General features: G+C 39.8%; 1 protein-coding gene across 7 annotated transcripts in view; it reads left to right on the forward strand.

Moving 5' to 3' along the window:
* cspg5a (chondroitin sulfate proteoglycan 5a) overlaps positions 1-15,766 on the forward strand; it is a 64,764-nt gene that overhangs the window by 34,070 nt on the left and 14,928 nt on the right. For all 7 annotated transcript variants that reach the window (XM_059338673.1, XM_059338672.1, XM_059338676.1 and 4 more), the window contains exon 3: positions 8,194-8,382. In XM_059338673.1, the coding sequence (XP_059194656.1) occupies positions 8,194-8,382 (189 nt within the window). The remainder of the gene's footprint in view (positions 1-8,193; positions 8,383-15,766) is intronic.

Here is a 15,766-nt window from a genome sequence, read left to right on the forward strand (position 1 = left end):
GGCGTTCATATCTAAAAAATATATTAAAAACTGTTCAAGAATTAAGTCAATTCAATCATCATAAACTGGATAAATGCTGATAGGAAATCTAGTTATTAGTCAAACCTAAAGAATGGGGAAAAAAAAAAAAAAAAGTCCATTAAAGAATATAAATTAACTGTTCACTGCAAGGGAGAATTGTCTTTAGCAGCACAGGAACATGCAACACAAAGAATATATAAGTATAACACACAGTACACTGAAAATAAATGCAGTGCATGCTGCAAAGTCGTTCTTCCACTACAAATTGTGTTGTTTTTCTTCACTCGCACATTGATAGCTGTTTCCAGTCTTTGCCATAGACAATGAAGACATTTTTTTTTATTTTGTATGTATTATGTATACATATAATTATTTTTTAAATATTATTATATATTTTTTTATTTATTTACTTGGTTATTTTATTTATTCTTATTTATTTATTTTCACTCTTTCTTCCCTCTCTTCTCGCGTTAGTGCTTCTTGCTTTGTTTGCCTATTTATTGTCATTGTGGTATACATATAAGTGAGCCATGTTATATATATTTATATATATGTTGTAGCATCTGCCCCTCATCCACATACACAAACGCATACACACACACATACACTTGCGCTGTATGTCTGCTGTCCCTACTTGTGGTCCACATGGTGTAGTGTATTTGTCCCTCATGTCACCTTGTTTGTTACGTCATTTCACCAAAAAAAAAAAAAAAAAAAAGATTGACTTTCCGAGGAGTTGTTCCGACTTTTCTCAGTTGGGGAACAAATATTTCAGATTATTACGATTTGCAGCACAAATGCCTTATTGTGCAATGGTAATGAAAATGAAATATAATTAATATATTCTTCCAGCGATTTGGATCAAGGTTCTTCCTTGGCCCATGATGCACCCTTACACCAAGTTTCATGAAAATCGGGACAGTTGTTTTTCTTCATATTCCTGCTGACAAACAAAACTGAGCTGAAAACATGACATTCTTGGCGAAGGTAATAAAATAAAGTACACAGGAGCAAGAATTGTTATTTTTTTGTTTTTTTACAATATGCTCAACATTTCCTCACTACCCTTTCTTTTAACAGGTTGCAAATGTTGTGAGCAGTTCAACCAAAGAGTGATGTCTCATATTGTTTAATTTGAAAAGTTTTTAGTGGATAAAACTAGGATTAGAGAAAAGCAAATGAAACTACAACTAATTTACAGAGAAGAAATATTAGGTCCTCTCTCCTAACTTATTATACAACTAGAGCATTTCTTTAGACTATAAAATACACATTCTTCCATTCATATCTCTGATGTGGGTGCTGGTGAAGTCATACATCTATTTTTTATTAATTAAATAAGCCAAACATGTTTTTCTTGTTGAAACAAAACAACTATAACTTTTATCCTCCTTAAATTTCACATGAAGTAATCTAATCAGATGAGATCAAATGAGTTTCTGATCCTGCCCTCAGCCTGACCAGTGGTTGGCCTTCCCCTCTCAGAGCCCTCCGTGTAATGAGAACGTTTGCTTTTTATTCAACAGAAAAAAACTGAAATGAGGATTTGTTTCAGAGCCAGTATCAGTAGCAGATGTTTTATCGTCCAAACTCGTGATAGAGAAAAGTTTCCTTCTCCCGTCCTCTGCTGGCCTGTTATCCTCAGATCCGCCTCTTTCTGCACGCTGCAGATTTGACTCACTTTTTCTCCCTTCCTTCTTCCACTATGTGCAGTTATTGCGTGATAAAATATGCAATGCTTCAAGGAAGAAATGTTTAAAAATAGTGTTGTTTTAATGCAAAGATGGAATTTATGCAAAAATATTCAGTAAACACCCTGCCGTGCCCTCTCCTGTCAGTCCAGATGCAGCTCTTTTAGGGCCGGCCTTCTGTTTGCTCGTTCTGCTTCTAACCTTCCAAAGACCTTGTTGGAATACATTTCTCTTCTCTGCTGGATCTCCGTCCAAACTGCAAGAGAACATTTCCTGTATCTTAACATTGTTTCTCCATTTGTTTGGTTCATACTGAGGCACAAAATAGGGCTTCTCATTTAGTTGGAAAGTATATTAAAATGATCATGTTGTGATTCTCAAGTCATGATTTGTAGGACGGGACATCTTGCAGCAAAAAAAAAACAAAAAACTTCAGGATGTTTTTTTGGTACATATGCACTAGTCAATACTGTGATTTAAATCAAATTCAGTTTCCAGCCCAAGCACCAAATACATTTGTGATATTTTTTCTAGTTGAAAAGTAACTTTTAGATTTAGAATGTGAAGTTGATCTATCAAACAGAATGCCTTCTTCAAAATTTATTTTTGGAGATGTGAGTCTTGTCTTAGCAAGCCCCTTTGGTAATTTATGGGTTTACATAACACTGATCATCACACTATACGTTGATATGTTTTTGATGTGTTTATGTGGGATTTTTTTTACGGCAGTTAAGGTCTGAAAAGTGTATTTATTTCCTCAGGAAACATTGCCCTAATGAGTTTATGCTCTCAATCGTTATAGTTTTAAGTTTTCAATATGGCATGATTGTTATCTTGTGAATTATTACAATTAAAGTAAAATAGTCAATAAAGCAGGGTATGCATTGGGACTGGGGCTACTTTGTGATTAACAGGTTGCTATCATATTGTTCATGTTTTCATCTTTTACACTGTGTTTTTTTAGTTAATTGTAACATTTTGGTTGATAACTTATGCATATGATAATATGGTCGCTTCTGGTTACAAAAGAACAAGATGGCTTCGACGGAAGACACTGCTTACTGCAGGGCTGCTGAGGCCACGCCCCTTACCTGCACTGTCCATTCCTCTATCACTTGTTAAATCCATTTGCCTGTTCAATTCAACATTTACATGTTGAATGAGAAGAATTGATTGTTCAATAAAACAATTAAAAAATGATAAAGTTCTACTTAGAAATAAATCGGTTGATTTTTTTTTTTTTTCTGAATATTGCCAAAATTCCCCATGGAAAGTTTTGGAAATTTACCAGAAATTTTGCAACCCTATAGTGCACAAACCAATGGTTGACCTCAAATTGGCTACGTTCACTTCCATTATAGTAGACTATTCATCTACCATTTTTCCTTGGCTCTGTTTTGCTGTCGACCACCAACAGAGGGAAATATCGAGTTCTTTACCCCTGAAATGCTGCGATATGTTCTCCAGCTAGTCTCTAACCGTGTCTGTCCGCTATTTGGTGCTGAGCAAGTCACGTGCAATGAGTTTTAAAGATTTTATTTTTCTTTACACAACAATATTGACTCCTTGGTTTGGAGCTGATATCAGTATGTTCGGTTTCCTAAAATACACACCACTCACAGCTCTCTACTGGCTTTTAGCCCCTAACTGCCCGCCCGTCTGTCTTGAGTTGTCCTTGCAGCATCTCCTCCCACCCCCCTCATCTCTCACTGTACATCACCCATCACTGAGACCAGCAGGGGGTCTTATTAGCAGGCTACAGCCCCATCTGCACCATTGTCACCCTCTGTAAGTAAAATTAAAGACTCTCTCTCTCTGCCTGTCTGTCTGTCTGCCTCTCGGCGGGCCCGTCTAATCAGGTAAATATTGAGAGGATTTGTTAGCTCTTTGTAATGTGGCTCATGCCGCCCTCATGCTAATTCTGCTGTATTCCTGCCGGGTTGCGACAACGATTTAAATGCGGCTGCGGTGAGCCACAGTGATGGAGATAATGATTGGTTGGGGAGGAAAGAAAAAAACTCTGCACAGGGACACAATGGGAAGGCCTGTGGGACGCGTGGGAGGTTTTATAGATGGAAGGAGCGGGAACAAGGGAGGCTGGTCGACACATCTCAGCCAGAGAAGCATCGCAGCTTTTAATGTTGAAACGAGGTTTGACAGTAGAAGTTTTTTTTCTCCCTGATGAAGAGTCATTTCCAATTTGATTTCTGCTCTGTGCAGCTGGCCGGGACGTGAGTATTTTCCCGAGGAGGAAATCCAATCCTAAAGATTGTTTTCAAAATTCAGCCAAGAGCTGTTTCCTCTCATGTCCGCTCCTTAAACCATGCTCCAAATCTTAATGGTAATCTTAAGGCTGGTGTGTCTCCTGTTGTCCTCACACTCGGCAAGAAGACCAGAACCAAAAATGTGCTGCCGCTGTTTTAGGCAAATGGAACACACACAGGAGTCAGTTTTTTGCATTTGTTGGAGATGATTTTCAGCTCCAGATTAATACACATCATGGCTGTCTGCAGGAGGTTTGACATTTCAGTCACAAATCTGCTCATTAAATGTACTATGAATAAAATGTTGAAACATAAACCTATAAACTGCACCATCTTTGATCCAGAAGTCTCTGATCCTGGATCAGGGGAGCTCTCTGACTGATGGACAGCATCAGGACAATGTATGAGATAAAACTCAGCTTTTATCGATCTTTATTTGGATGAATAAGAATATAATTAACAAGCATAAGAAAACAGTTTAAAGAGCAGCTGCTGCTGCTGCAGAGTTGTGGTGCCGTGCGTCTTTCTACAGCAATAAATTTAACCAATTCTAAAGAGTTTGAATGTGAAACACTGTAAATTCAGGTGGATTTTGATTGGCTTTTGTCCTGAAGGTGATTCAAACAATACTGTTCACCACTGCCATTATCATTATAGTTATGGTGTGGACTCACTTAAGGCTTACTTAAAAATGTTGTTTTTTTTAAATACATAGTTTATAGTTTATGCTTATGATTGAACAGACAATGAATCCTGTTGTCCTGATTTTCCATGTAGCGCCACCAACAGGTCAACAATTTGTCTGAAACTGTGATTTATAACTAGATAACTGTTAAACTAATGACATCCCCAGCAGCCTCAAGTATACTTTAATTAGCAAGTAATATAATATTACAATTACACGTGCTTCACATCAGCATGTTGTCATGTTGAGCATGCTGACATGAACTCAGTGGAGCCTCGCAGGGCCACTTGCATGGCTGCAGACTCTTCGTGTTTCTAATAGTTTTGGACAACAATGGAGCTCTGTGGCTCAGAGGAATCAGATCATATCAGGCTTTGGATTCACAGGCAATGCTTGTTAGCACAGTTCAGTTCATTTTGGTTTCCTAAATCTAAATAGTTTTCTTGTTTCTTGATATACGAAGCAGAACATTCACCTTGGACTTCTGATTTCCTTCTCATGTCAAGTAAAGAACGAAAGAAAAAAAAAATCAGTTGCACGAAACTGAAAGCAAAGACATGATTCAGCTGGAGGCGCTCTGCAAAGTGCAGGAGGGAGGCTGAGGAGGAGGAGGAGGAGGAGGAGGGCGAGTCGAGAGAGACGGGAAGGGAGGGAGGGAGGGAAGGAGGGAAGATGGGGAGGTAAAGAGCCAGTGAACAAGAAAAGAGATTTTCAAGAAGACAAGCAGCGGGAGAGAAGAGGGAGGAGGAGGGGAGGCAGGCAGGGAGGGAAATAGAAAGAAACAGAAATGGGAACTAGCCGCTAAAGCTCGACCGTGTCCCTGCGGACAGCTGAGTGAGGGTGCGTGCGTGTGATGGAATGACATGTCAGCGCCGCATCTGCTCCGTTTTTGCCGCTCAGCTGGGTTGCCATGACGACCAGCACATCCTCGCTTGCTTGCCTCCTCTCTTCATGCATCCCTTCCTCTCTCTCTCTCTCTCTCTCTATTTGCATCCCTCCCTCCCTCCCTCCCCCGCCCTCCATCTCCATCTCCACCTCCATCTAACTCTGACTTACATAAACCTCTTCTTTGTATGATTTACTTGGAGCTTGAGTGCATTGAAGTCTCCCTGAAAATGTGATATCGGGCATCTTCCCTCTCTCTTTTCTCTCTTTTCTCTCTTTTCTTTTTCTCACATATGCCCGCACTCAAAATGTCTCCTGGCTCATTGCCAGTGTTTTCACTTCAGCTGGCAAAATAAAAGCGTCAAGGATTCAGGAAGGATACAGGAAGTGGGTCGGTGAAAGGAGCCTTATTAGCATGTAGAGAACGTAGCAGGAGCGGCCATACGCCCCGACACCTCCCTTTACTTTATACTCCCTCATCTCTGGTGTGTGTGAAGGGGAACTGTTAATTGCTTTGTCATTGGTTAATTAAAGCTGTCCTGTTCAGAGCGTCTGTGGTCATTTTGGTTTCATGACCTCAGGATGCTCAGAACCTACTGAAATATCTCTGATATGGAGGGAAAATAAAAAAATGAGCACAGTTTCCTTCACGCTTCAGATCCTCCCTCTGGCAGTTTCTATATATTTTTGTGTGCGTGTGTGTGTGTGTGTGTGTGTGTGGGTGTGTGTCAGTCTCTTTGACAGCCTTCTGGTCAAAAACAACCAGAAGGAAAATGAGAAAGACTTCTTTTTAAATGAAAAACACGTTCTCTTTGACACTATGGACATGTGGTAGAGATGCTGCCTTCCAACTAGTAACTATATTAGTTATTTGTAATTATTACAAATAAATCACATATCATATTTGATCTATTCAGAATGTACCTTAAATGGAGATATCTCAAGTATTTAACAATTTTGTCATCATGACAGGGGACAACTATGTATGCTTTTCACAAATTTCTGTAGATTTTTTTTTTTGTGGAAATTGATTGTATTCATAGAACTGCTTTTCTTGCAATTTCTCACTGCTGGTTAAAATAATGCACTGTCATCCCGAGCTAACTGTAATTGATGAATGAAGTGTACATAAAATCGGTTCAAAACACAATCATGCTCAATGAAGAATTTGAAATGGGTTTTTTTTACAGATATAACATATAAGAGGTAAAATGAGGAGAACATCTAGTTCTGTATTTTTATACTAAATATATTTGACCTTATCTCCAGTTTGACTTGGTCTATCACCATCAAACAAAAACGTACACAAATTTCAAGTCAGTACTTTAGAGGGAAGGTGACGGCAGGGCTCAACTCTACTTCGTTTTTATCTTGTGACGTCATGAAGAAGTAATGCACTGGGGCTTTTGTCATTGGTCAGTATTTCTAGGTCTTTCACGTCTGCACTCTTGGCATCTCTGTTACATCACTGCAGCCAGGAAATTACTGTATGATACAGTATATATGGTATAGTTGTGACATCACAACCATGATAACAAGCCCTGTCAGCTCGTTTAAAGGCACAGTTTCAGAATACAGCCTGTGCATTGAGTATTTTGATACATTCACAGTGTTTATAAGGCACCCAGATCTGCTTTATTATCAAAAAAAAGACATGCAAATCTCACTTTTCACATTATGGGACCTTTGAAGTTTTTTCTGTTTTAAATTACTCTACTCAGACTTTAAATGTTGTATTTTTAATGGAAACGGTTCCTATGGTCACACACACAGACAAAAATAATGCACAGCCACACATTCTTCCACTCATGTGGCAATGAAACAGCATCGCTCAGCACCATTAAAGTCTCGTTAAGCACTGAAATAGGTTTGCCATTTTACACGACAAACAGTGTGTAGACAAAGCCATCTGCCTTTATGTCCCCGGGCGGACACCGTACTCTGCCAAACGGGTACGGAGGGAGTCTGGGACTCAGATGGCGGCTGTGTGTGTTTTTGTGCGTGCGTCCACATATGCGCCCATAATGTGCATCCACACATGGATGCCCGTATGCATTGTGTAAGATCTGATGAATGCAAATGTCTCTTGTGATGATGTTTGACAGTGTGTGTGTTTGTGTGTGTTTATAGCAAGAAAATGCCCCAGGCTCTTTATTTTTTTCATTTTTACTTTCTATTTTCAGACACACAATGTGATGATATTAGCCTATTTTGAAAAAAGCATCATTCAAAACCTGCCGGCGACTCTACCATGCTGCGAAGACGCCTGCGGTCGATTACTTCACAATTACACTGAAGACTTATGTAACATGTTGTGAAACATTTGAAGTTTTTAGAGCTTTTCAGACGCCACACTAAAGCAGTTAAACATAATCAGGAACAGAAAGGAAACCCTGAATGTTCAAAAACAGACCAAATTGGAAAAAGAACGTGCTTAAAGCCAACGTGGATGTTAAATTATACCTAAAAGCCAAATATAATATAAATATAAATGATGCCTTTCAGAAACTGATGTGCATTCACAGAGCATCTTGTAGAATCACTTAGTTTTATCCAACTAACCAATTCTTCTTTTCTCCTCTTCTTCTCCTCTCTGTCCCCCTCTCCCTCTGCCCTCTATCCCCTCTCTCCTCTCTACCTCCTTCAGATGTAACGTCCAGGATTACATCTGGCACAAGGGTGCTCGCTGCGAGTCGGTGGTGACCGAGTTCCAGGTGATGTGTCTGGCCGTGGGCGCCTCGGCTCTGGTGGTCCTGCTGCTCTTCATGATCATCGTCTGCTTCGCCAAGAAGCTCCACGTGCTCAAGACGGAGAACAAGAAGTTACGCAAGCGCAGGTGAGGCTCCAACCAGACACTGAGCTAACAGATAATTAGCACTGATATCATTTAAACTCTTATCACATAAGTATGAGCGGTATACCTCATTATTTTATAGACACTCCTTTAGTTCTGGAAGTTCAGGGACACCAGTCACACCCCAAAAACATTTATTTAGAGCCATGTTTGAACTGATGTAGTTCAGGTTGTGTTCTAGTACTTGCTAAACAAGCTCATTTTCAAAAACTATAAGATGTTACCTTAACAATGAAGCATCATGAGTGCATTATGACCTCACTGTTCTACTGCGTTAAGCTTTTTCAAGCAGGAAAAAAAGGTTAAAGACTGGAAGTACTTTATCTCACCCTTTTTATTGGTATCATGATTATAGTGATCATCCATTTCACTAAGAAAAAGCATGAAAATATATACTTATTTACTCTTTATATTGGGGGATGTACCTGAGACTCATACTCCTTAGATTTATATTCAGTAAAAACAAAAATATCCTGGAGAAAGAGAAGAAAGAAAGAGATAAAATACTGATCCCTTCCTCACACAGAAGCTAATTTCTGATGCAGAAATATACAAACCTTTGTGAAACTCCATCCGTCTCCTTTTAGTGTGCGCGATGTGTCCCGCAGGCTTGTCTTTGAATCGGTGGATTCATTTGTCTAAGTTTAAAAGATCAATCAAACAAAACTAAAAAGTAAAGTCTTTAGTGCCTTGCTCAAAGGCATCATGGCGCAACAGATTTATTATCCGTTCCCCAGCGGACTTTGAGTCTCGGCTGCGGTACATTACTCCCATCGATGCAGGAGATTGAAGGAGAGAGTTGTGTTTTCTGCAGCTGGTGCTGCCTCTGGGCCAAACTGCTGCCCCGGCTCGCGTTTAGTGTGAAGTTTGGGGAATGACAGAGACAGACTGGTCGATAGAGAGAGAGAGAAAGAGGGGGAGAGAGAGAGCAGGGGAAAAGAAGTTTGGGAGAAATAAAATCTAAAGGCTAAACAGACCAAACAACAGCTTTAAACACTCTCTGAAATTCAATCAATATGTCAGTGGTGTCTAGAAATAAGTCTGACAGAGGGGAAATACTCTTCATAGTTCAAAAGTATAAATAGATTAAGCATGTGGCACATATTTGTGTTGTAAGATGTGTTGATCGGATCCAAATCTCAAAGGAATAGAAGTGTCAAGAAAGAAAGATTCTTCCTACCTAAACATTTTAGTTGGCAAAAGTTGAAATGAGCATTTTTCTAACGTGGGACAAAGACTCACCAGCAGCTCTGATCTCCAATGTAGGCAGGTAAAAGTAGAAGAAGACTGGGGAAAAGATGGGCTTCACTCCTGTACCATCACATTTCTGTCCTGTCCCAATCCTGGAAGAGTGACTCCTGTCCCATCCCTTCCTGTATTAATACCCAAAAGTTCTTCACTAAAGGGCACAGAAAAATATAAAAGACACATTGGTAAGGGACCCGATGTCTTATCCAGCTGCTAGATCCCTGTTTCTAACACTTTTGGAGCACTGTTGTATTCATAGAACTGGAGTTGCTTCCAATAACCACTATTTCTGTATTTTTACATAAAATATATTTGAGCTTATCTCCTTGGCCTATCATCATCAAACAAAAACTGGCATGGAGTTTCAAGTCAGTACTTTATGATAAATAGTCACATTTGGGCTGTTTCCACTACCGGGCAATACCCGGAGTGAGGCAGGTCTCACTCGCCGAAACGCCCCTAATTTGAATACAAGCAGTCTGGAGCCGGCTTTTGCCAGGACTTTTTTCGTCCCTGTCAAATAGCAGGGTCTTTTTTCTCCCCTGAAAAAAGCCTGGTTACTGATTGGATAGATCACTAAGCAGGATGTGATGTAGTACTCTACATGACAACAACACACGCCATTTGTAAAAGCCGGCAAAGCAGTGTTCCCAACTTAGCGACTTTGTTGCTAAATTTAGCGACTTTTCAGACCCCCTTAGCGACTATTTTTCAAGAAAGCGACTGGAGACAAATCCAGCGACTCCTTCTTACTCTTCTTAAGTAGCCGCTAATGAGCCGGACGCCGGCTTTTAAAAAGAGCCGCCGTTAGCCGCAGTTAGCTACAGTTAGCTCTGTAGCAGTACAGTGTGTATGTGCTGCTGCTGCAGGAGGTGTTCACTTAGAGATCTCTGTTTGTTTACAACAAGCACCAGACACAGTTATCATGCGGTTAATTCACAATCACTATGTTTTATGTTTATGATCAGCGGAGACTCTGTGCATAATTAGCCATGCTGCTTTCAGTTGTTGATGTTGTGCACAGTTAGCGACGGCGAAAACCATACGTCACCTCCAGACGTCTCTAAATCCCTCTGGGGGCTAACTTGTAGTCGAAACATGCAGAGTGAGCAGACTTTTGGGAGGGTGTGGCCTGAGACTTTCCTGGTGGCCATTTTCCCCCCCAGTCGAAACATGGCTATTTACTATCATCCCAATATGATCCTAAAGGATTCCCGAAAAAATATGAGACTCTAATGACTCACAGATAACAAATTGATGTTTGTAAACTGGAAAACTCCTCTAAAACGGACTGGACTCATCTTGGAACAGCATGTCTTCCTCCTCCACTTCTTCTTCTTTATAAGGTTTGAGATTTAAGAAGAAGTAAATTGCTGTGACTTTGCTCAGACTCTCTACGCTTTGCATTTCTCTCTGAAGTGTATATACCAGCTGACAGGTTTTCAGATAGAGCCTGAGGGATGCATCACAGATTATCACAGATGTATCAGCGTGTATATGTCAGCTCATAAATAGCAATACATTTCGGTGCAGATGAAAGGTATGTTTGATGTTTCCTTTACAGAGTCCACCATAGACTTTATTTTTTAACTATAAGATATTGCACAAATTATCTCGATAGCAACTCTTATATCTTATATCCTAATACAGTTGTTGGTATCTTCCTTAAAAATTCAGAATCAGTCGGCCTCAGGTTGAATCTTCAGCAGTAGTTCCCAAACTTCTTTACCTATAAAACAAATCTATATATAAGTGTGACATGTTGTTATCTGCCTTGCTCCAGACCTTTGAATCCACCAACTCTACTGAGTTGACCGATTGATCTGGCATCATGAAATAAAACAGTAGCCTCTCGGTTAAACAGCATTAGATCACCACAGGGGGACTAACAATCAATCAGCTCCGTGGGCGGGACTAATGACATTGTCAAGCTGTTGTCATGCTGAGCGTTTACATAGACAGCATGTCTTCTCTATATCGTTGTGGTGCTCTATCGGTGTACTGACCATCTGGTGTACTTGGACAAATCCTGTTGGGACTGTAGACTGTCAAAAAGTCTGTGAAGTTTTTACCATCCATCTGGCCCTCTCTGGCTCTTAACTGTCATGAAAGTGTGCTGCTACCGTGTTCCGGGACTCATCTCAATGTCCAATCACAGTTAGTCAAACTTGTGCATAAAGGTCTGCCGCCAAAGACTGCTCTCGCCCAGCCGACGGTTAGACATATCAGCCGTAGAGAGGTCGGCTTGTTGTGCTCAAATTGCCAAAAAATGCACTTGAAAAGCTTGATGGCGATGTCCCTTTCCAGAAACCATGACACACACTGAAAAAAAAAAATACAAAAAATTTTTAAAAAAAAATCTGGCAGCAAAAGTTGCCAAACACTTTGTCAAATAAGTAATAATATGACTTATAATATTTAAAATAAATAATAATATTTTACAGATAATTAAAAAACAAATATCGATAACATACATTACAATATACAATATCTTTATTACAAAAAAATATTGTTTTTTTTCTTTAATATGACGGTAAGTGTTTGGCAACTTTTGCTGCCAGACTTTTTTTTTCCATTTCTTATTAAAATTTTTGTACATTATATTTAAACTTTTTCTGTCAGAAATCAGAAAGTTGCTTTCCTTTTTATTTTTATTTGTTCACTGTAATTTAACATTCAAGACCAATAAGTAATTGAAAAATACTGTAAAAAAAAATAAATCTATAATGTTCCATAATATTAATTTACAGATTTCAACTTCCATTTTATGGTTAATATTTGTAATAAAAGTAAAGTCCATATCCCACCTCAGAGACGTTTCGTTGCTCTGGTTGGCTGTAGATCTATCCAGAAGCATTTCAGTCTGTAGAAATTTGCAAATTAGTCTGGTAATACCAGGCTACAAGTGCCATCTAGATCCATTATATCCAAGAAAAAGCCGACATTTCTACGGCTGATATCTCCAACGCTCTGCAACTCACACCAAAACAAATAGAACCGCAAGTACAAGGGAAATATGTACTTTGGGGTGACCTGTCCCTTTAAGGGATGAGTGAAAACAGACGATGACCGTCACTGACAGGGAGAAGCTTTAGTAAAATGTCAGGAGCTCACAGCAGAGTCAAAGTCACTTGATAAACAGAGGCTGCTTGAGGTTTGGTGAAAGGCAGGATGAGTGAAGAGCAGAAGGTGTCCTTCACAGGAGCAGAGAGAGACGAGGCCTTGGCGCCGTGAGCACAGGAAGAATAAACTTCTTCTCACAGTTACAGTTTTAAGGGCAAGAATGACTCAAGAAAGATTGAGGCAGTAGAGTTTCAGTGCCTTGCTCAAGGACATGGAGATGGATCCTGTTTCTTTTCAGCAGAGACAGTTCAGTTTGTTTGCACCAGTTTTATCACCCAAAAACCTTTGAATTGCAGCAGATTTATTTCCGTGTTTTTATCCTTGTCTCTTGTTCTCATTTGTCACTGATCTAAACCGATCGTATACACAGATAGAAGCATGTAGAAGTAGAAGCATGAGGTTGTGAAGGTGGCGCTGGATTTTTTTTCACATTTGAATTAGTGACGGCGAGAAAAAAAAGCAGATAGAGGAGGAGGATGACGAGGGCCTGTGAGACAGAGAAGGATGAGGAAGGGGGGATGGGCGACAAAGAGAGAGACAGTCTGAGGGGGAAGGATAGATCAGCTGAAAAAGGAAGCGAACAAGTGAGGAAGACAATGAAGGAATGCAGGAGGAGACGAAGAAGGACGGAGGGAGGGAGCGAGGGCTGATGGTGAGCAGCCGGCAGAAAACCACATGACAGAGCAGATGAGGGAGGTAGAGGGAAGAGGAAGAGAAGGCCGGTGTAGTCTTTACACTCTGTGCAGGACCAGGAAAGGGTTCTGGGTGTGTTTGATGCATTAAAGGTATTTATTCTGTAAGATTAAATCAAAAGTCCAAGATCACATTTTTTTTAATGTGTGAGAATCAGAATCAGAGGAGGTTTAGTTCCAAATTCATTTTGAGAACCCAATTTAAATGCACATTTGTTGCCTTTTTTAAAATAATTATTATTTCAAAATGTTTTCAATAACAATAGACTGATTTTTATTGAAAAAAAGGTAAAAAAATTAAAAAAAAACATATATTAAAAAAAAACATTTTTTAATGGATTTTTACTTAATGTAGAAAACAAAACAACCAAAACACGTGTAAAATAATACAGTATTTTGTATGTATGAGCAGGCGTTAAATGGCTGAACATACATTTTTATATGTAAACCTGCATAAATCTCACGTTTACGTAAAAAAAAAAAAAAAAAAAACAATCGACTGATTACAAGAATTTCTTGTAAATGACAGCTAGTAAATTAATAATCAAATTCTTTTTACTTGTTATTGGAAAATTTTTGTTGAGTTTTAGGACTCATTATTTCAGTATCTATTTATTTATTGAACAATGTTGACTCATATATTTATATTTACTTCTATGTTATTGGTTAAGTTGTTGCTTCATTTATTTATTTTAGGGTGTATTTAAAATCATTTTTCTCAAACTGTATTTAATAGGTACCTGTTTATATAGACAGAAACTTTAGGACTAGTGAAGCTATATAGGAAATATTAGTAGAATTTTTTGGATTATTTTCGTTGTGAAATATGGATAATAATTTTCATCCCTCAAGCCTTATCTTAAAATTAAAAGAAAAGAAAAAAAAGCATTAACTGGGTATCACAGTAGTAACTGCATGATGACCTGTGAAAAAGATATAAAAATGTTCATGAATATGATAAAATATTCTAATCTTATCAGGATTTTTAGCATCAAAATGTGCTTAGAGACCCTTACTAAAGAACCTTTAAAGAACCCTGAAAAGGACTATCAGAGGGAGGTGGACTGAAGGGAGGAAAGAGACTGACAGACCGATAGAAGGATTGGAGTGAATATAAAAAGGAGTGGGGGTGTAGGTGGGGTCGTTGGTTCGGCTGCTTTGGCAGCGCCTGTGTTTTAGCATTGGTCTCCCTAGCAACAGAAGATGAGCAGCAGCAGCCCGGCGATGGAGCGCCGCGGATGCAAATGTGAACCGAAGGACCAAATTCTCAACACCAGATCCCACGCTACAGGGACTATTTTTAGCTCCACGGGGAAGGCTATCGTGCTAGTCATGGTGGAGGAGATTATGGATGGAGAAGATGAGGGTGAGGAGAAAAAGTGGTGCAGTCAGTAACAGCCTTAACGCTCGGAAGCAGATATTTATTTTTTTTAAAAAGGAGAAAAGGGTGATGTCATTGGTACTCTGGATCCAGCTGAAAGTAGGGCAGTCTGAACAGGAGGGGGGAGGGAGGGAGAAACAGGGGGAGGCGGGGTTGACCTACATACAGCTGTGCGACCTGAGGGGTGCGTGCATGTGTGTGTGTGTGTAGCAGTGGCAGGGTGCAGCATGAAAGAGACAACACAGCCTCATCAAGTGGTCGGCTAAAAGAAATCGAAGAGGAGAGAGGAGGAGGAGGAGGAGGAGGAGGAGGGCGACAGATAAGAGGAGTAAAAAGGAGGGCAGGATAAAACAAGGGAGGGGGGAGTGAAGGAGAAACTGTTGCAGGAGAGGAGAGATGGAAAGAGAAAGTGAAAGAGAGAGAAAAAGGAATAAGAAAGGGCGGCTACAGAGAAAAAAGCTCAGCATGACACATTCAGAGGAGCGTGTGTGTGTGTGTGTGTGTGTGTGTGTGTGTGTGTGCGTGTGTGTGTGTGACTGCTGACAAGGCTCATGAATACATGAGACTCCCACACTCCCCCATCTGCTGTGGGTAATCGCAGTCGCAGTGCTTCTCTGCCGCAGTCGAGATCAGACCTAACATCCTGGTCAGAGATGGAGAGAGAGAGAAAGATAGAGAGTGAAGAAAGGAAGATGGATGAAATGAGATGACAGGAAGTATTTGTAGCATTCCTCACTTAATTTTAAAAAGTAGTGATTTTTTTGGTATCCCCTGTTAAGTGAATGTTCTGGACAAAGTGTTGGTCCGCACCCCCACTGCATTTTCAAATCTTATTAGCTGTGTTATTAAGTTTGGAAATCACGGCCAGATTAACTGCTGTGGACGCCATGTTTGATCGGATCATAAAGTCACACAATAACAC

Source organism: Centropristis striata, chromosome 8 (assembly GCF_030273125.1).
Source record: "Centropristis striata isolate RG_2023a ecotype Rhode Island chromosome 8, C.striata_1.0, whole genome shotgun sequence".
Classification (NCBI taxonomy): Eukaryota; Metazoa; Chordata; class Actinopteri; order Perciformes; family Serranidae; genus Centropristis; species Centropristis striata.